Source organism: Ranitomeya imitator, chromosome 10 (assembly GCF_032444005.1).
Source record: "Ranitomeya imitator isolate aRanImi1 chromosome 10, aRanImi1.pri, whole genome shotgun sequence".
Taxonomy (NCBI): Eukaryota; Metazoa; Chordata; class Amphibia; order Anura; family Dendrobatidae; genus Ranitomeya; species Ranitomeya imitator.
In genome coordinates this window covers 30428117-30451431 of record NC_091291.1, presented here as the reverse complement: position 1 = coordinate 30451431, position 23315 = coordinate 30428117, and the positions used below count along the sequence as shown (strand labels likewise).

General features: G+C 42.3%; 1 protein-coding gene across 1 annotated transcript; it reads left to right on the top strand.

Annotated features, from left to right (window-relative positions):
• Nucleotides 1–321: 321 nt before the first annotated feature.
• On the top strand, nt 322–23221 carry LOC138651113 (insulin-like growth factor III). The gene is made up of 4 exons (XM_069741110.1): nt 322–509; nt 10452–10626; nt 20162–20290; nt 22757–23221. The coding sequence occupies exons 1-4, from the start codon at nt 459–461 to the stop codon at nt 22768–22770; spliced, it is 369 nt and encodes a 122-aa protein (XP_069597211.1). The 5' UTR covers nt 322–458; the 3' UTR covers nt 22771–23221.
• Nucleotides 23222–23315: the final 94 nt, after the last annotated feature.

Sequence of the window (23315 nt, the reverse complement as noted above, 5' to 3'; positions counted from 1 at the left end):
ATCATATTACTCATGTCTTAACACTTTATTTAGGGAACGTGTGACTTTTGACTATGTTTCTATATCGCGAGCTATATGGATATGTTATACTAGTGTCTTCTAAACCTTTGACCATTGCTGGTTTTCATGTTCGCGGGAACGAAGACTTGCGAGAAAGTCCACGGGAAAGGAAAGCGCAAGGCAATATTTGGGTTTAGGTTTAGGAATACCCTCCCCCCCTCTGTCTCTCCCATCTGGACAGCTACTAAGGATCCTCCTCCATCTTTCAGATCCATATATTGCTGAGCTCTCCTTCCTCATGGACTTCTCTCTCTCCCAGACAAACAGCCCCTGGACATCAGAACTGGCTGTTACATGGCCTGAGAGATCCCACAGTGCAAAGTCCTGTCCGCAGCCCTGGGAGCTGTTAGAACAGTCGCATGCCTTCATACAGTCGATAATATCAGCCACTGACAGTCATGTATCTCCAAGACCGCAAAAAAATAAAAAGACCAGCGCTGAGGAGAAAGGTAACTTCATTTTGCTTCCCATTTCTTTAGCCCTGCTCTTTGCTGACCTTTAACCCTGTTTGCTTGCTGAAGCCATTCCTTGGATTCTGCTTGCTGCAGAAGAGATCTCAGCGTCTCTACATATTTATATAGGGTTAATCACTTTTTTTTGGGGGGGAGGTCATGCAAACCTTTGTACCCGCATTCCTAGTTGCATGCTACACAGCAAATTTTTTTTTTTTGCGCGCAAATTCCTTGATTCGTGGAGTTTTGTAGGCAGTATTATTTTATATTTCTGTTGTTTTTTTTTTAAATTAATTTGCAAAAAGTTAAAACTTTGATTTACTCCTATAGAATTTTACAGACCTAGGAAATTTACAAGATAATATATATATATATATATATATATATATTTATATTTGCTGCAGAACAATTTTTGGTAGCTGTTGGTGACAATTAATATTTTTGTATAGTCATCATCATCCACTTTTCTAGAATTAACTAAACTTCCTAAAAGTCGTGTTACTTTGAAATTGCATTAGTTATCCTGCGCTGACCCTGACTTACAGTGTGTGTTATACTCCAGAGCTGCATTTACAATTCTGCAGACTTCAGAGCTGAAATCGTCGCTTATTGAACCTCTGAACAGATCTTTCTTTCCTGACTGTCACCTGTTACATTGTACAATAAATTGATGCAGAAATTATAAAGCGGTTTCTGTCGACAACCATGCCTGAAGCTACAGTACGTGGAACAGGCACACAGTCAGTACAAGATGCTAAGATATATTTGTTCTATAAATTGGTGCTCAAAGGTAGATGTTACTGATGAGCGAACGTGATGGGATAAGGTGTTATCCGAGCATGCTCGTGTGCGAACCGAGGGACTTTCACGTGCTTGAAAAATGTGTTCCGGTCCCCGCGGCTATATCTATGAACCCGGTGTTAAATCAGAAACATTTTTTTTACTACTACTGTTTCTATATAAAACGACATAAAATGGTTTTTAGTTTTTTTTGTAAAATCCCACCTCTTCCCAATAATAAAATAAAATTTCAAAATATTAAGAAAAAAAATTATCCCAAGCGCTAACCCATAAAGGATAAAATATCTATGTGCTTAAATGTCTGCACAAAAACCCTAAAACGCGTCATGAAAATTGCCCAAATATTATGCATGTGTTGTGTCGATTTTTTTTTTCAGGGGTAATGTGACCAAAAACTTACACAAAACACTTGTTTAAAATTTTTTGTCATTTTCTTTAGCAGCCAGAAAAAAATGTTGCAAAAACTTTTTTTTCGAGCTGGCCTAGAATTCTGCAATAATTTAAGCTCCCTTTCTGGCGTAGTTTATGGTGTTGAGCCGTGACTAAAGCTGAGCGAACCCGAACTGTAAAGTTTGCGTTTCCTACTGGACGGTGCTGAACTCCGAACACGAACTTCTCCGGGAAGACCATCGGATTTCCGGAAAGAGATCACCACAATTCGGGTCCCCATTCTGGTTAAAGTTCTGTCTGGTACCCGAACCGAACTTTGGACTAAAGTTTGGATGAACCCGAGCATCCCCGAGTTCCCTCATCCCAAGCCGTGACTGAGGAAGAAAAAAAAAATAAAAATATATATATATATATATTATAAAATAAAAAATGTGTGTGTGTGTGTGTGTGTATATATATATATATATATATATATATATATATATTATAAAGTAAAAAAAAAATAAAATATATATATATAATATAAAGTTAAATATATATATATATATATTTTTACTTTGTATATATATATATATATTTTACTTTATAATATATATATATTTTTTTATTATATATATTATAAAAAAAATTAAAAATATAAAAATATATATTTTATAAAATAAAAAGTATATATTATAAAGTAAAAAATATATGTATATTATAAAGTAAAAAAAAAATATATATATAAAATATAAAGTAAAATATATATATATATTTTTACTTTGTATATATATATATATTTTACTTTATAATATATATATTTTTTTTATTATATATATATATATATATATTTTGTAAAATAAAAAGTATATATATTATAAAGTAAAATATATATATATTATAAACTAAAGAAATATATATATTTTACTATATCATTTATATATATATATTTACACACATTTTTTAAAATATATATATATTTTTATAACAAAAGTGATTTAACCAGTGCAAAAGAGTTTTTCAACTTTTTATTAATAGGGATAAACACATTTATTTTTCAAGCCAAAATATACCAAAACCGTGACACATGCACCATCGAAACGTTGCAGCTCCCAAAGCCGCGATTTACATTTTGTGAATTAATGCATTTATTAATTGACCACACTGGACGCCTTCACAAAGGCTACAGATCGCTTTACTGAAATAAATATCATGGAAGGCCAAGAATCAACTATAACGTGAAGTTAATATTTACCAATTGTCTTGTATCAGTGTGCAAACAGTGCAACGAGCAATTTTCTAAATCGCATCAGTTAAAGGCAGAGCACAGAGAAGTGCTCATATTCACATATTTTATGTGAAAGCCAGGGTAATGTGTAAGCTGCACAAGCCGCCCAGTAAAGCAGTAAATACCACAGAAGCAATGGGATGGAATATAGTGATCTAGAATTAAAATAGCATTCCGTTGTTGATATACATGATGGATTAAAGTAGGGGAAGCGGATGAGCAGACATTTCTGTCGAGCAATTTTTGCACTGTTCCCATACTAAAGTGATACATGCAACTTAGTCATAATTCATAAATCTGGTTTAAAATAAATCTGTCACTTATCATAAATATATATATATTTTTACATGGTGTAAACGCCGCTGTCCTCCTGAATCCGGCGATGTTTTTCTTTGTCTCCTACGCCTCTCCGTTCCTGAGATATGGCCTCCTGTTCCCAGGTATATAAATCTAGTCTTTTATACAAGTGGGCAGGACCCTCAAATATTTGTGGGCGTTTCCTACAGGACCTCACCCGCTTGGCTAAAAAGACACACTGGGAAAGAGGAGGCCATATCTCAGGAACGAAGAGGCTCAGGAAGAAAAGAAAAACATCGCCGGATTCAGGAGAACAGCGGCATTTGCATCCCGTAAGAAAATACATATTTAAAGCAAGTCTTCTTTAGACTTGATATGCCTAGCTAACATTCCCATATCACCAGCTTTTTAAAAGTTGGAAGAGGAGTGTAAAATTGAGAAAATGTTGCACATCTCTGAGCAAAAATGATAAGCAAAAGAGGTGTGACATATTGACGGGACGAAAACGAGTGCAAAAGGCTTGATAAGTAAAAAGAAAACAAAGCTTGTGTGTAAATTTTACAGTTATTGTCTCTTCAGAGAAGGCAAGGACTAGAACTCTAGCGCCATCTATAGGAAGTAGCCATCCTAAAAGTCAATATCAATCTTGTCACATGACTTAGGATAAACACCAAAACCAAAATCTTAATTTGCAGACACTGTGTTTCCGGGGTACTGCCCCTCATCAGTGCAAAGTGTGAGATCTGGTTTGGCTGGATGAGAGGAGTCTGACCGGGATCCAAGGAGTAACAAGGCTCGTTAGAGAGTTGATGTTGACTGTTAAGATCCCTACTTCTTATAGGTGGCACTAGAGTTCTACTCCTCCTCCTCTCAGAAGGGACAATTTTGCTTATTTGCCAGCACTGGATATATAAGGAGGAACCAAGCTACTGAGCATGTGTGTCCACCAGCATTGGATACATAAGGATGAACCAAACTACTAAGCATGTGTGACCACCAGCACTGGATATATAAGGAGGAACCAAGCTACTGGGCATGTGTGACCACCAGCACTGGATATATAAGGAGGAACCAAGCTACTGAGCATGTGTGACCACCAGCACTGGATATATAAGAAGGAACCAAGCTACTAAGCATGTGTGACCACCAGCACAGGATATATCAGGAGGAACCAAGCTACTGAGCATGTGTGACCACCAGCACTGGACATGTAAGGAGGAACCAAACTACTGAGCATGTGTGACCACCAGCACTGGATATATAAGGAGGAACCAAACTACTGAGCATGTGTGACCACCAGCACTGGATATATAAGGAGGAACCAAGCTACTGAGCATGTGTGACCACCAGCACAGGATATATCAGGAGGAACCAAGCTACTGAGCATGTGTGACCCCCAGCACTGGACATATAAGGAGGAACCAAACTACTGAGCATGTGTGACCACCAGCACTGGATATATAAGGAGTAACCAAGCTACTGAGCATGTGTAACCACCAGCACTTGATATATAAGGAGGAACCAAGCTACTGAGCATGTGTGTCCACCAGCATTGGATACATAAGGAGGAACCAAACTACTAAGCATGTGTGACCACCAGCACTGGACATATAAGGAGGAACCAAACTACTGAGCATGTGTGACCACCAGCACTGGATATATAAGGTAGAACCAAACTACTGAGCATGTGTGACTTGTTATGATCCGGTGACCTTGGAGCAGCATGAGAACTTTCACTGGAGAAGGTGGTCACTATACTGACCGCAATCCTGAACTTAACACCGCAACTAGAAGTAGCTGTGGAGTGTACCTAACAATCCTAGACACCTCGTCACAGCCGGAGGACTAAATACCCCTAAAGATGGAAATAGGAATACTATCTTGCCTCAGAGCAGAACCCCAAAGGATAGACAGCCCCCCACAAATATTGGCGGTGAGTCGGAGAGGAAAAAACATACACAGGCAGAAAAACAGGATTTAGCACAGGAGGCCACTCTAGCTAAATAGGACAGGATAGGACAGAGTTCTGTGCGGTCCGTATTAAAACCCTTCAAAAATATCCACAGCAGAATATACAAAAACTTCCTACATCTAACTACAGATGTAGGAGCGTATATCTGCAACTCCAGCGAATCCTACAATCAGAGCAGGAATACAAACAAAAACAAGCACACAGCAGTGTGCCACAGACACAAAAAACCAAACACTTATCTTTGCTGAATTTGGCAGCTAGCAGGAGAAGCCAGAAAGTGATCCAACACTTCAGAAGGAACATTGACAACTGGCAAGGGCTAATGATTCCTGCACACTTAAATATCCCAGTCAGAACAGCAATTAGCAGATACACCTGGCCAGGACTGTGACTCAGAGACAACTGCATTCCCACCTACAACCACTGGAGGGAACCCAAGAGCAGAATTCACAACAGTGACCACCAGCACTGTATATATAAGGAGGAGCAAAGCTACTGAGCATGTGTGACCACCAGCACTAGACATATAAGGAGGAACCAAGCTACTGAGCATGTGTAACCACCAGCACTGGATATATAAGGAGAAACCAAGCTACTGAGCATGTGTGACCACCAGCACTGTGTATATAAGGAGGAACCAAGCTACTGAGCATGTGTGACCACCAGCACTAGACATATAAGGAGGAACCAAGCTACTGAGCATGTGTGACCACCAGCACTGGATATATAAGGAGGAACCAAGCTACTGAGCATGTGTGACCACCAGCACTGTATATATAAGGAGGAACCAAGCTACTGAGCATGTGTGACCACCAGCACTAGACATATAAGGAGGAACCAAGCTACTGAGCATGTGTGACCACCAGCACTGGATATATAAGGAGGAACCAAGCTAATGAGCATGTGTGACCACCAGCACTGGACATATAAGGAGGAACCAAGCTACTGAGCATGTGCGACCACCAGCACTGGATATATAGGGAGGAACCAAGCTACTGAGCATGTGCGACCACCAGCACTGGATACATAAGAAGGAACCAAGCTACTGAGCATGTGTGACCACCAGCACTGGATATATAAGGAGGAACCAAGCTAATGAGCATGTGTGACCACCAGCACTGGATATATAAGGAGGAACCAAGCTACTGAGCATGTGTGACCACCAGCGCTGGATACATAAGGAGGAACCAAGCTACTGAGCATGTGTGACCACCAGCACTGGACATATAAGGAGAAACCAAACTACTAAGCATGCGTGACCACCAGCACTGGATATATAAGGAGGAACCAAGCTACTGAGCATGTGTAACCACCAGCACTGGACATATAAGGAGGAACCAAGCAACTGAGCATGTGCGACCACCAGCACTGGATATATAAGGAGGAACCAAGCTACTGAGCATGTGCGACCACCAGCACTGGATATATAAGGAGGAACCAAGCTACTGAGCATGTGCGACCACCAGCACTGGATATATAAGGAGGAACCAAGCTACTGAGCATGTGTGACCACCAGCACTGGATATCTAAGGAGGAACCAAGTTACTGAGCATGTGCGACCACCAGCACTGTATACATAAGGTGGATATTCTCAGGGGAAATCAATATTTGGTATTGCTTTGTTCATAAATGTCCGATCTGTCAAAATATAAAATAAATTAATCCAACTGTGTGGTGAAAAAGAAAAGTAAAATGCCAGAATTGTAACTTTTCGGCAGCTGGAAGAACATAAACAAATGTAATACAAGGTGATCAAAACATTGTTCCATTGTAATTTTCAATAAAAACATTGGCATGAGCTGCAAAAAACCAAGCCCTAACACAGTCCCATAACCCAAAAATGGCCAGTAATTTTTAGTTTTTTTTTTACAAATTTCTATATTATTTTTCACCCCTTTTAAATAAATGAAAAACTATACGTTTGGTATCGTACTCCTACTGACCCGGAGAATCATATTGCCAAGTCATTTTTACCCTAAAATGAACGCTGTAAGTAAAGAATCCAAAAAATGACAATTGCGGAATTGTGCTTTATTTTGCGTGGAATTTTTTTATTTCGCGCTTTCCAGTGTATGACATGATAAAACGGATGGTGTCGTTCAAAAGTACAACTCGTTCTGTAAAAAAACAAGTTTTAATGGTATATATGTTCTGCTCGGAATTACCTGTAATTGCACCAATTAATTTAGAGAGTGACTTTTTAAAAATTATAGAATTCTTGGGCATATTTAAAGGGCTGCGTCTTTTTTGTTTCTTTATAGTATTGTTTTAAAGGGACAAACACTTCTTTCAACCCCAAAATGTTAAAAAGTTGACATGTCCCTCCCCACCCCCCTCGTTATTTTCGTTATTTCTGGCATCACCAAACAATAAAATGACCGGAATACCTTTTTGGTGATATCATACCTTTAGAACACAACATTCCAATGACTGAAGCCCAACATTCCAAAGAGTTTGGTGATTTTCACAGAGCTTCTGAGCTCTTACCCCCTGCAATAAAGCTTCTGATGCTTCTGCATGCCATCATTTTATATATTCTCTTACATTACTTTAATATATATAGCCTATAGATTTTTAAAGGAGGATGGACACGGTAAACGTTCTCACTTCACAACTTTTTGCACATCTTGGAGGCTGTTGGGTTAATCATGGTCCTGCTTATTTCCCCGAGGGTTAACATAGCCGTACACATCAGATTAATTGGTTAATCAATAGATGTTGGGGAAAGAAGGATTGGGCAGTTGGATTTCAACATGTCCGATCCTCTCTTCTCCCATGGGAGATATGTGAAGGGGTCTAGTGGCGGCTTTTTATCCCCATTTTCCTGAGCATGCATGTGTATAGTAGGGTTCCGCTAATAGTTATCGAATGCGCATGACCAACATTACTGGTTAATACTTAGTGTTCCTGATGGTCTAGGGGGAAAGGAGTTAACTCTTACAACTATGTAACAATATGTGAATGAAGCTCATCAAGAGAATGCCAAGAGTGTGCAAAGCAGTCATCAAAGCAAAAGGTGGCTACTTTGAAGAACCTAGAATATAAGACATAATTTCAGTTGTTTCACACTTTTTCTGTTAAGTATATAATTCCACATGTGTTAATTCATAGTTTTGATGCCTTCAGCGTGAATGTACAATTTTCAGAGTCATGAAAATACAGAAAAATCTTTAAATGAGGTGTGTCCAAACTTTTGGTCTGTACTGTATGCCTCCATGTTTCTTAACTGCAATAAAAACCAATATTTATTTTGCACGGTCATTGAACGCATCATTGAAGTCGTGAGCTTTTTTTTTGCAACCGAAGTGCTCGATCCGTTCAGGAATGTCTTGTTTACCGCAGAGTTACTGTCTTCGCCTTTTTTTTTCCCCCAGAAAAGTAATGGATACGCCAATGTTTGTGTTGTCTGATGAAGGTTGAGGATCCATTATCTTGCCTCCTCTACCTATGGACAGCTGTGCAGCCTTAACCCCCCACTCCTCACACAGCCAAACAAACATTTCAATATTTGTCTAGAGACTGAGAAATGCAGGTTGTCGATTGGTCGTGGATATCACATGTGCATTGCGATCGCTGGCAACAATGGTATATTTTTCTAGAACTTTTTTTTTTTTTCAGTGAGGGATTGACCAGATGCAAGGCAACATGTATGATCCATAGAGATAAGGGATGATTTATATTCCTGGTATGTTTCTGAAAATCAACCATCCTATAAACCCGATATATAAAATACTATGGGGTTCTAAGAGGATATGCACACATATTGGAAATGCTGGCGATTTTACTTGAATTTTTTTTTAAATATTTATTTGTAATATTGACTATTTTTGCAAATTTTCCCCATTTATTTCAATAGTTTAGTCAAAACCCACAATCATATTATTTTGGTTTCTGCGACTTTGGGTAAAACTGCATTTAAAAAAAATCAGGAAAAAGTTGTTACGGTATTGGTCAAGAGCAAATCAACTATTTTCCATAAGTTAATACTTAAAAGGGTTTCCTGCTTTTGGCGACAGTTTTCTTTCTAAATTTTTTGCAATAGAATTTTTTAAAAACATTTTCACCATTTGCCTCCTATAGTCTCTTTGTTGCACTATTGCTGGCTGCATACTGAGTTAACTGAGAATTTGTCAGTGAGCTCTTTCTGAATTGGTTTTTGGAACTCATGGGGTTTTTTTTAGCTGTTTTATGAGGACGGACAGGGAATCAAAGACTCTGCCAAAGCAAAACCGCGTACCTTTTCTTTTAATGAAGCTCAACTGCAAAAATTTGAACCCAAATATGGACAACCTCTTTTTAAAGTAAACGTTTCACTTTCCATAAATATGTAATGTTTTAACCTGGTGTGAATGCCGCTTTTGTCCTGAATCTGGTGATGTTTTTCTTTTCTTCCTGCGCCTCTCCGTTCCTGAGATATGGCCACCTGTTTTCAATATGTAAATCTAATATTTTAACAAAATGGGCGTGTCCTTCACGAATACAGAGAAGAGTCACGAACCATGTCCATTTGGCTAACAAGACTGGATTTCTGTGCAAGGAAGAAGGGGTCATATCTCCGGAACGGAAAGGCGCAGGAAGAAAAGAAAAACAGCGCCGTATTCAGGAGAACGGTGGCATTTACACCAGGTAAAAAAAAATTACCTCTTATCAAACCCGAATACTGTAGATGGGTGCTGATCCCAAAGGTGGGACCCACATATGCTATTTATACCATGATGACTGTTTGTAACATAGAAACAATAGCCTTCAATTCCTAGAAGATTCATGCTTATGGCCAAGACTATCAAGTCAAATCCAGATATTTTTCACCGTATTTAGTTATGCTTTTTTCACGCTAGGTGGCAGTGTTATAGAACATAACCCTATTTTTGAAATGGATAGTATGGGTGAACACTGGTGCTCCACGTGTCCTATTTTTACTAAACATTTTACAAAGTTTTTGGACCGAAATATAATCTTGGTTTAAAGGAGCCAGAAATCCAGAGCAGTTTGCACCTCTGTTCCCCATGTTAAATAAGATGGGGGGCGACAGTGAGTGCACATGATTGGAGCGACATTCCCATTACCATTGGTACCAATTCTAAAGAGAGGAGTCAACGTGATGGATGTGCCCAATACATGATGATGAAAAGTAACACAATCGGAGTATTAATTGGCTAACCTTTGCCTCGATATGTTTACCTATAACGTTGACACTTTTCACCTTTCCTAGACGGCCGCACTGCTCACTATCAGTCAGGTGATACTTTGTCTGTCTCTGGTGTTTACGCTCTACGCGGGAGTCGCCATTGCTCGTTGCTCGAGGACTCGCTCCCGGGAGATGCTCTGTGGCTCGGAATTGGTGGACATGCTGCAATTCATATGCGGTAACCGAGGCTTCCATGTCAGTATGTATTTCTTTTAATATGATCTACATTTATTTTATTCTCCAATCTGGAACCTTAAGTTCCTCTGTGACAGCTGGAAGGATACTGAGTCGTGTGACGTGGATGTTGTAGAGCTGTAACAATAGACCTCTCTCCATATATGTTAGATATTTTGTCATGGTAGAGATAGACTTTGCATGTTGGATTACAAACTCCATGGTGTGCTATCATACGCTATACAAATAGCGGTAATATACAGTGCCACCACCATCACACACTGAAAAAATAATATGCCAAACAGTGCCTCACAATACTAAAGAAAATGCCAACATACAATGCTCAAATAATAAAACCAACATACAGTGCTCGAATAATAATAACAACACACGGTGCTCAAATAATAAAAGCAACATACAGTGCTCGAATAATAATAACAACACATGGTGCTCAAATAATAAAACCAACATGCAGTGCTCGAATAATAATACCAACACACGGTGCTCAAATAATAAAACCAACATACAGTACTCAAATAATAAAACCAACATACCGTGCTCAAATAATAAAACCAACATACAGTGCTCGAATAATAAAACCAACATACAGTGCTCGAATAATAAAACCAACATACAGTACTCAAATAATAAAACCAACATACAGTGCTCGAATAATAAAACCAACATACAGTACTCAAATAATAAAACCAACATACAGTGCTCAAATAATAAAACCAACATACAGTGCTCGAATAATAAAACCAACACACAGTACTCAAATAATAAAACCAACATACAGTGCTCGAATAATAAAACCAACATACAGTGCTCGAATAATAAAACCAACATACAGTGCTTGAATAATAAAACCAACAAACAGTACTCAAATAATAAAACCAACATACAGTGCTCAAATAATAAAACCAACATACAGTGCTCGAATAATAAAACCAACATACAGTACTCAAATAATAAAAAACCAATATACAGTGCTCTAATAATAAAACCAACATACAGTACTCAAATAATAAAACCAACATACAGTGCTCTAATATTAAAACCAACATACAGTGATCGAATAATACCCTAACCAGGTAACCTTGATTACAGCTGGGTGACGCCCCCTAATAGTGGAGGAGAACCTCAGCAGATGACCGCGCTGTTACTGAAGATAATCTACTATATAAAGACCAACATGGATATTACCGCCATATGGTCAGTGGTAGATACCAGCCCTACAGAGCATATAAGAGATCACAGTACAGTTACAATAATAATATGACTTACCATTGACGTTCATACAGGCACAGATGATTGGCCTCGGGGAGACCAAAACATCCAACACCGCGGAGACACCATCACGTGTTTCTCAACGCAGTGATTCCAGAACACTGCCCCCATCCCTTATGGGAAATATGCAGATGCATGTAAAGAAGCTGCGGAGACACCATCACGTGTTTCTCGACGCAAGCAGTGAATAGCCAGGCCTTTCCCCGGGAAGGAACAACCACGGGAAGGGCAGCATCCTATGAAGGAAAGCCACCTATGCCAAGCATGGTATCCATCCACAGACAGCTGTTTCGGGGTTTTTGCCCCTCATCAGTGTGGAGTAGGAATCTGGCTATTAGGAGCAGTGCCTAGTAAAAATGCTATAAAGGCACAGATGATTGGCCTCGGGCCCATTGACGTTCTTTATGATGGAATCGTCACTTTTCCCGTCTTTTCCATCTGGCCCAGACCGACATGACAACTTCTTCCAGCTACAACTCACCTGCAGAGAAAACAACAAAGACACATTTCACTTCTCACATTCCAGCCATCACCATCTATTCCCAACCTGCACAAACCCCTCATCCTGCTGATACCCCAATACTGAGCCGCTGCTGCCATATGTGTCCCTATTACTGCACCTGATACCCCAATACTGAGCCGCTGCTGCCCTATGTGTCCCTATTACTGCCCCTGATACCCCAATACTGAGCCGCTGCTGCTGCTGTATGTGTCCCTATTACTGCCCCTGATACCCCAATACTGAGCCACTGCTGCCGTATGTGTCCCTATTACTGCACCTGGTACCCCAATACTGAGCCGCTGCTGCCGTATGTGTCCCTATTACTGCACCTGATACCCCAATACTGAGCCCCTGCTGCCGTATGTCCCTATTACTGCCCCTGATACCCCGATACTGAACCTCTGCTGCCGTATGTGTCCCTTTTACTGCACATGATACCCCAATACTGAGCCACTGCTGCCGTATGTGTCCCTATTACTGCCCCTGATACCCCAATACTGAGCCGCTGCTGCCGTATATGTCCCTATTACTGCCCCTGATACCCCAATACTGAGCCGCTGCTGCCGTATGTGTCCCTATTACTGCACCTGATACTCCAATACTGAGCCGCTGCTGCCGTATGTGTCCCTATTACTGCACCTGATACCCCAATACTGAGCTGCTGCTGCCGTATGTGTCCCTATTACTGCACCTGATACCCCAATACTGAGCCACTGCTGCCGTATGTGTCCCTATTACTGCACCTGATACCCCAATACTGAGCCGCTGCTGCCATATGTGTCCCTATTACTGCACCTGATACCCCAATACTGAGCCTCTGCTGCCGTATGTGTCCCTATTACTGCACCTGATACCCCAATACTGAGCCGCTGCTGCCGTATGTGTCCCTATTACTGCACCTGATACCCCAATACTGAGCCGTTGCTGCTGTATGTGTCCCTATTACTGCACCTGATACCCCAATACTGAGCCACTGCTGCCGTATGTGTCCCTATTACTGCACCTGATACCCCAATACTGAGCCGCTGCTGCCATATGTGTCCCTATTACTGCACCTGATACCCCAATACTGAGCCTCTGCTGCCGTATGTGACCCCATTACTGCATCTGATACCCCAATACTGAGCCGCTGCTGCCGTATGTGTCCCTATTACTGCCCCTGATACCCCAATACTGAGCCGCTGCTGCCGTATGTGTCCCTATTACTGCCCCTGATACCCCAATACTGAGCTGCTGCCGTATGTGCCCCTACTACTGCACCTTATACCCCAATACTGAGCCGCTGCTGCCGTATGTGTCCCTATTACTGCCCCTGATACCCCAATACTGAGCTGCTGCCGTATGTGCCCCTACTACTGCACCTGATACCCCAATACTGAGCCGCTGCTGCCGTATGTGTCCCTATTACTGCACCTGATACCCCAATACTGAGCCACTGCTGCCGTATGTGTCCCTATTACTACACCTGATACCCCAATACTGAGCTGCTGCCGTATGTGTCCCTATTACTGCACCTGATACCGCAATACTGAGCCGCTGCAGCCGTATGTGTCCCTATTACTGCTCCTGATACCCCAATACTGAGCCACTGCTGCCGTATGTGTCCCTATTACTACACCTGATACCCCAATACTGAGCCACTGCTGCGGTATGTGTCCCTATTACTGCACTTGATACCCCAATACTGAGCCACTGCTGCCGTATGTGCCCCTATTACTGCCCCTGATACCCCAATACTAAGCAGCTGCTGCCGTATGTGTCCCTATTACTGCCCCTGATACCCCAATACTGAGCCACTGCTGCCGTATGTGTCCCTATTACTACACCTGATACCACAATACTGAGCCGCTGCTGCCGTATGTGTCCCTATTACTGCACCTGATACCCCAATACTGAGCTGCTGCTGCCGTATGTGTCTCTATTACTGCCCCTGATACCCCAATACTGAGCCGCTGCTGCGGTATGTGTCCCTATTACTGCACTTGATACCCCAATACTGAGCCACTGCTGCCGTATGTGCCCCTGTTACTGCCCCTGATACCCCAATACTAAGCAGCTGCTGCCGTATGTGTCCCTATTACTGCCCCTGATACCCCAATACTGAGCCACTGCTGCCGTATGTGTCCCTATTACTGCACCTGATACCCCAATACTGAGCCACTGCTGCCGTATGTGTCCCTATTACTGCACCTGATACCCCAATACTGAGCCACTGCTGCCGTATGTGTCCCTATTACTGCCCCTGATACCCCAGTACTGAGCCGCTGCTGCCGTATGTGTCCCTATTACTGCCCCTGATACCCCAATACTGAGCCACTGCTGCCGTATGTGTCCCTATTACTGCACCTGATACCCCAATACTGAGCCTCTGCTGCCGCATGTGTCCCTATTACTGCACCTGATACCCCAATACTGAGCCGCTGCTGCCGTATGTGTCCCTATTACTGCCCCTGATACCCCAATACTGAGCCTCTGCTGCTGCATGTGTCCCTATTACTGCACCTGATACCCCAATACTGAGCCGCTGCTGCCGTATGTGTCCCTATTACTGCACCTGATACCCCAATACTGAGCCGCTGCTGCCGTATGTGTCCCTATTACTGCACCTGATACCCCATTACTGAGCCGCTGCTGCCGTATGTGTCCCTATTACTGCCCCTGATACCCCAATACTGAGCCGCTGCTGCCGTATGTGTCCCTATTACTGCACCTGATACCCCAATACTGAGCCTCTGCTGCCGTATGTGTCCCTATTACTGCACCTGATACCCCAATACTGAGCCGCTGCTGCCGTATGTGTCCCTATTACTGCCCCTGATACCCCAATACTGAGCTGATGCTGCCGTATGTGTCCATATTACTGCACCTACTCTGTGGATCTCTGTACCCTCTAAATTCTAAGGCACCCCTCTATAATATAGTAATTCCGGGTGCAAGTGCCCTAGAAAACAGAGCCCACATTTTTCCCCCTAGAAAGTAATATTGCCCTGTGTGCCCCTTTAATAGTCACAGTAATCTGAGTTCCCCTAGAACAATAAGTGTCCACTTCACATTTACTAATGTCCCGAGTCTCCTCCCCAACAGCTCCCCTATACACAGTATGATACTCTCTTATACACAGTATGATGCCTCCTCACTGTATAGTACCACCAACACAGTATACTGGCCCCTTATTAGCCTCCAAACTGTTTGATGGTTCCAGCACTGTGTGATGGCCCCTTCACTGTAATCTCTACACTGTACGATGGCCCACTAGATGGCCTCCATATTGTATAATGCACCAGATAGTCCTCAATATAGTATAATGCACACCCCATAGGCAGACTCTATAGCACAAGACAGCATCCCCATAGGCAGACCCTGTAGTATCAGACAGCACCCTATAGGCAGACCCTGTAGTATAAGGCAGCACCCCATAGGCAGACCCTGTATTATAAGGCATCACCCCATAGGCAGACCCCATAGTATAAGGCAGCACCCCATAGGCAGACCCTGTAGTATAAGGCAGCACCCCATAGGCAGACCCTGTAGTATAAGGCAGACCCCCATAGGCAGATCCTGTATTATAAGGCATCACCCCATAGGCAGACCCTGTAGTATAAGGCAGCACCCCATAGGCAGACCCTGTAGTATAAGGCAGCACTCCATAAGCAGACCCCATAGTATAAGGCAGCACCCCATAGGCAGACCCCGTAGTATAAGACAGCACCCCATAGGCAGACCCTGTAGTATAAGGTAGCACCCCATAGGCAGACCCTGTAGTATAAAGCAGCACCCCATAGGCAGACCCTGTAGTATAAGACAGCACTCCATAGGCAGACCCTGTATTATAAGGCAGCACCCCATAGGCAGACCCTGTAGTATAAAGCAGCACCCCATAGGCAGATCCCCTAGTACAAGGCAGCACCCCATAGGCAGACCCCGTAGTATAAGGCAGCACCCCATAGACAGCCCCTGTAGTATAAGGCAGCACCCATAAAAAAATAAAAAAATAAATACTCACCTCTCTTCCTCCTTGTTCCAGCGGTGCTCCGAGCTCACGCTCATCTTCTGACAGCGGGCGCCAGGTGGTGACGTCACCGCGCCCACTGTCAGTGTCGGTGTTGGTGACATTAGACGCTGACAGGGGGGTGATGAGAGAAGGAGCACAGCGCGCTTCTTCCCTCATCAATGTGGTCAGCTGTATCGGCTAAATGCCGTTACAACTGACCTTGCGGTGACAGGCGGGGGACCCACTGCTGGCAACGGGCCCCCCGCCTGCTCAGGGGCCCCATATCAGCCGGGCGGCAGAGCAGTGAGACTGATTCTCCCTGCTCTGCAGCAGTATGTAACTGTATCGGCGCGCTGCGCACACCGATACATTTACTGTAGCGTAGCTCCGGGTGGGCCCCCTCTGAGCTCCGGGCCCAGGTTGCACACACCCTCTGCCCCCTGGTAACTATGCTACTGATTCCACCATATGGTGCTCAAATAATAAAACCATACGATGCGCATGTAAAACCAACATATAATACTCCAGTAATAGCAATGTACGGCACTTAAATAATACGAACATGTGCTGCTCAAATAATATCATACGGTGTTCAATTAATAAAATAATCCAGTGCTGAAATGATAAAACTATACAGTTGTCAAATAATTCCACCATATGGTGCCCAAATAATAAACGCTTATAGTGGTCAAATAAAACCAATATGTTTTGAACAAGTAATACCAACACACAGTGCTCAAAAAATAAAACCATATGGTGCTCAAATATTAAACCTATCCAATGCTCAAGGGATAAAAAATATACGGTGCTCAAATAATACCAACGCGCAGTAGTAAAATAATAAAACTATCCAATGCTCAAATAATAAAAACATACAGTGCTCACAATACCAACATATGGTGCTCAAATAATAAAATGATCCAATACTCAAAGAATGAAACAATGCAGCTCAACAAATTGAAATGACACCAACGTATGTATCAGGATAATAGATAAATGCAACTTCTTTCATGAAATGTTCTTTCAATTGGTGAAAAAACAAACACCCCACTATAACACCCCTCAATGTCTGGCCCACGTACACCATCCCACAAGGACGTTTCAACATATATACAACATTTTTACTGTTGTAAGTGAAATATCGTCTTGTGGAAAGGTTTGTACTTTGTGAAGGATGTGTTACGTGGTCGCCCGTAATGATTGCCGGGAAGTTCTGACAACTGGAATGTCTTTCTTTTCGGGAAGGGATAAGAACACTTGTTTCGATGTCTTAGGTTCAGCCTCATCCGCACGTATCAGTTGGATCACCGAAGAGTTCCATCACGGAACCTTCCATATTTCTCACCCCTTTGTAAAAGATTCCAGTATTTACTTACCGCATGTTCTACGTGATGATCACACATTGTTTACAACAGTTCATTTTTTCCTCATTAATGTACACTCTACACCCCATCTTGACTGGGAAAAACTGAAATGTCGAAATTTTTCCAAATTTATTAAAAAAGAAAAACTGAAATATCACATGGTCATAAGTCTTCAGACCCTTTGCTCAGTATTGAGTAGAAGCACCTTTTGAGCTCGTACAGCCATGAGTCTCCTTGGGAATGATGCAACAAGTTTTTCACCCCTGGATTTGGGGATCCTCGGCCATTCTTCCTTGCAGATCCTCTCCAGTTCCGTCAGGTTGGATGGTGAACGTTGGTGGACGCCATTTTCAGGTCTCTCCAGAGATGCTCAATTGGGTTTAGGTCAGGGCTCTGGTCAAGAATGGTCACAGTTTTGTTCTGGAGCCACTGTTATATTAGCTGTGTGCTTAGGGTCATTGTCTTGTTGGAAGGTGAACCTTCGGCCAAGTCTGAGGTCCACAACACTCTGGAAGAGGTTTTCATCCAGGATATCTCTGTACTTGGCCTCATTCATGTTTCCATCAATGACAACCAGTCCTCCTGTCCCTGCAGCTGAAAAACACCCCCATAGAATGATGCTGCCACCACCATGCTTCACTGTTGGGATTGTATTGGGCAGGTGATGAGCAGTGCCTGGTTTCCTCCACACATACCACTTAGAATTACCACCAAAAAGGTCTATCTTCATCTCATCAGACCAGAGAATCTTATTTCTCATAGTCTGGGAGTCCTTCATGTGTTTTTTAGCAAACTCTATGCAGGCTTTCATATGTCTTGCACTGAGGAGAGGCTTCCGTAGGGCCATTCTGCCATAAAGGCCAGACTGGTGGAGGGCTGCAGTGATAGTTGACTTTGTGGAACTTTCTCCCATCTGCCTACTGCATCTCTGGAGCTCAGCCACAATGATCTTGGGGTTGTTCTTTACCTCTCTCACCAAGGCTCTTCTCCCACAATTGCGCAGTTTGGCTGGACGGCCAGGTCTAGGAAGACTTCTGGTGGTCCCAAACTTCTTCCATTTAAGGATTATGGAGGCCACTGTGCCCTTAGGAACCTTGAGTACTGCAGAAATCCTGTAGTAACAATGGCCAGATCTGTGCCTTGCCATAATTCTGTCTCTGAGCTCCTTGGCCAGTTCCTTTGGCCTCATGATTCTCATTTGGTCTGACATGCACTGTGACGTCTTATATAGACAGGTGTGCGCCGCTCCAAATCAAGTCCTATCAGTTTAATTAAACATAGCTGGACTCCATTGAAAGAGTAGAACCATCTCAAGGAGGATCACAGGGAAATGGAGAACATGTGACTTAAATATGATTGTCTGAGAATAGGGTCTGAATACTTATTACCCATGTGATATTTCAGTATTAAATTTACAAAAATTACTACATTTCTGATTTTTTTCAGTCAAGATGGGGCGCAGAGTGTCCATTAATGAGAAAAAAACAAGAACTTTTTTGAATTTACCAAATGGCTGCAATAAAACAAAGAGTGAAAAATGTAAAGGGGTCTGAATACTTTCCGTACTCACTGTATATCCGAAAGTAAAAAGTATATATTTTCTTTTTTTTCTTTTTCTAATAAAGGTTGCGATCAGACAAAAAAAAATAATGTTGACATTTTTTTTCAAAGTCCATGTAGCGCGAACATTTGATTTAGACAATAATTAATAATGATTAATTTTCCTATGGTGATTTGACTTTAGCCATCATATTATGTTGATACCAAATCCGCTGTAACCTAGTAAATTAACCTTCACAATGCTTCAATATGGACTGGGTCAATGTCTTTTCATTGCAGCTAATGTGCATGTGTTATTTTCTGCAACAACAGAAAGTCTATAAAAGCCCCAGTGTAAAAATTACAAAATTACTATTATTTTTTTTTCTAAAGATTGTAATATATATATATTTTTTTAAATGCCCAATTAAAAATAAAAACCTTTAAAAAGGTCATTTTCTGATGACCCAATCCCTTTAAAAATACCTTTATAGCAGTGTGAGTTTTGGCTTTGTTGACACTAGAGGGCGCTTAGGAGCTTATTGTATGTATGGAGCCTGTATGACAAGCTCATATGCGCCCTCTAGTGGCAGCTGCAGGTTTTAACAGAAAATAACACTTTTTTCTCTATAATGTGTTGTGAGATGGTGCAAAGCTTTTCTGCTATAATTACAGAAAGTGTATAGATGACCATGCACATAAGGGTTTGGTCACACATCAGGCTTATTTTCATGATTGACACGCAAAGGATCCGTAGGTCCCCAAGAACCCAGTGTATTCCCATACAGCGTCCTTTAGGCCTATGATCTAGCCTCTGCGGTGATAATGTCTCTGCTCTATTTTATATCTACTCTTATTTTCTTGCTTTTCTTAGGTAAACCTGGTTCTGTCCGCAGCAGATCCCGGCCCGGGATAGTGGAGGAGTGCTGCTTCTGCGGATGTAATTTTGCTATACTGGAATCGTACTGTGCCGCTCCAATTTTGAATGCTACTATTAGAGAAGGTTAGTGGAACCTCTTTAATTAAACATCCAATTTTTATTTATTTATTTTGAACTTTCATTTTTTTTTCCTCCTCTTTGTCCAAGAGCCAGAACTTATTTTTTGATATATATTTCCATATTTTCTATTTTTTTGTTGGGACGAGTTATAGCTCATTTTTGGGTGTGATTCAAATTTTTTTATTAAAAAAAAACAAAAAAACTTTTTCCTTACCGGTAAGTAATTACCGGTAAGTAATATACATGTTTTTCTTACATTGTGACTTTTTTGTCCCCCCTTTCTTAGGGACCGTTGAACCTGAGCTTGTATTATTTACAACACTATATAAATATTACGGTATAGACTACAAATACGGATCTCGTATGAAGCCCAGGCTTCATAGGAGCACCAATATAGTGGTGACCTATCGGCACCTACGTCACCGGGGGAGCCATGGACCTCTAGAACCTCCTCCGGAAATGCACCAGAGATGGTCACTGGCATTTAAGTGGTTAAACAACTGTTAGAAGAGGGGCGGTTGAGTTACACGTGACCGTATCCAACAGGTCCTGCCAAGGACAACGTAATTTGGAGATGACCTTGGAGCCATCACTTGCCTCGAGGGTCTAGTTCTTATAGAATTATTGACAGATAACCTTTTACACAAGCAGATTATCTTTCTTAACCCAAGACCTTTGACTGTATAACAATCCCGGCCTCTATAGGGACTCGTGGGAATCCTCGCTGGTCGGATTCGGAGCCAGGAACCCCAAGATAGCTCCCGTTGACATGCCCCATCCGTGACTTATTTCTGGTTTTGGAATGACTACTGAAAGAAAATGTTTTACCACCAGGAGATATATATTGGCAACCATATTTCTTTACAAGCTTAGAACTATTCTTCCCCTATCAGTCATATACGTGCGTGCTCAACTCAGGACATTCCTCGACACGTTACATGATCCTGGCAAAATCAGAGAGTTCGGCAAATGTCATGTAATGTGCATATGCAGCTTACGTCTCATTTGATGACGACTATTCCACCCCTACAACACTAGAATAGACAATATGGGTTATCGGAAAGGTGGTATCCCAGAGTAGCCAGAATGTATATCTATTAGTTGGAAAAATTAAAGCGAGTCTTTAAGCACAAAATGACTGTTCAAATCAAACGCATATGATGTGCACCCTTGGTGTGGCCGAGCAGTACAGTGCGCTTGTTTTGCATCCATCTCTGCCCTCCTCTTCTTTGATTGACAGCTCTGGCTTTACAGGAATCACAGGAGTGCATGGAGTGCCAAAAGTGTGCCATGAGTGCACTGAGCGCCACGTATGCGCCATGAGTGAACTGAGTGCTAAGAGTGCACTGGGCACCAAAAAAGTACTGAGCGCCACGAGTGCACTAAGCGCAAAGAGTGTGCCACGAGTGCACTGGGAGCAAAGCATGTGCCATGAGTGCACTGAGCGCCAAGTATGCGCCATCAGTGAACGGAGTGCTAAGAGTGTACTGGGCACCAAAAAAGTACTGAGCGCCACGAGTGCACTAAGCGCAAAGAGTGAGCCACAAGTGCATTGAGAGCAAAGCGTGCGCCATGAGTGCACTGAGCGCCAAGTATGCGCCATTGAATGCCAAAAGTGCACCGAGCACCAAAAAAGTACTGAGCGTCACAAGTGCACAAAGAGTGTGCCATGAGTGCACTGAAAGCAGAGTTCACCGAGTACCAAAAAAGTACTGAGCGCAGAGTGCACTGTGCGCAATGGGTGAGCCACAAGTGCACTCAGCACAAAGAATGTGCCATGAGTTCATTGAGTGTCAAGAGTGCACCGAGCACCAAAAAAGTACTGAGCGCCACAATTGCACTGAGCACAGTGTGCCACGATTGCACTGAAAGCAAAGAGTTCACCAAGCACCAAAAAAGTACTGAGCGCAGAGTGCATTGAGCGCAACGGGTGAGCCACAAGTTCACTGAGCGCAAAGAATGTGCCATGAGTTCATTGAGCGCCAAGAGTGCATTGAGCATCAAAACAGTACTGAGCGCCACAATTGCACTGAGCACAGTGTGCCACGAGTGCACTGAAAGCAAAGAGTTCACCAAGCACCAAAAAAGTACTGAGCACAAAGGGTGAGCCACAAGTGCACTGAATGCCAAGAATGTGCCATGAGTTCATTAAGCGCCATGAGTGCCAAGAGTGCACCGAGGATCAAAAAAGTACTGAGCGCCACAATTGCACTGAGCACAGTGTGCCACGAGTGCACTGAAAGCAAAGAGTTCACCCAGCACCAAAGAAAATCACTGAACGTCACGAGTGCACTGAGTGCAAAGATTGCGCCACAAGTGCACTAAGCGCAGGGTTTACCAAGCACCAAAAAATCACTGAGTGCCAAGAGTGCACTGAGCACCTGCACGTGATTTGAACAGTCATTTTCTAACAAAACTGCAACTCCGGAGGATTTATATTTAATCTCCTTTTTATTTTACCTTTTGCAGAACAAAAATCTTAGAGACCTTCTTGGTTTTACTTGAGTTTGACGTTGATTCCAGGATGATCGAGGAAATCCAGCCTAGAGGAACTTTTTGCCGCCATGGATAAGTGCAATAAATGGGGAAGAACTTGGGAAGAAAATCTCACAAAATAAAGGGAACAGAGTATTGTCCTGACCCCGTGTGATGACGATGTGTTGGCCATGCTGTTGACAGTTAGCAGTGAATATAATGGACTGGGCTGTAATATGAAGGCTGTGCCCCCCGGTATTGGACCAGCCCATCTGACATTACGCTTCATTCCTAGTTTAATAAGTGGAATGTCTCTGGAATACTGTTTTCCATTCCATTGTAATGTTATAAGGTTTATCCTCCTTTCCGCACCCCTTCTTGTTAACCTTCCCCCAAATATTTGTCTATCCCCAATATACTTTTATCTACTTTCATTAAATTTAGATTTTCCATAAATTTATATATTGGATTTTTTTTTTGCTTTCATACATAACAGTGTCCTAAAATGCTCATATAATCTACAGCAGAATGTGCGGTGGCTGGGTAAGGTAAA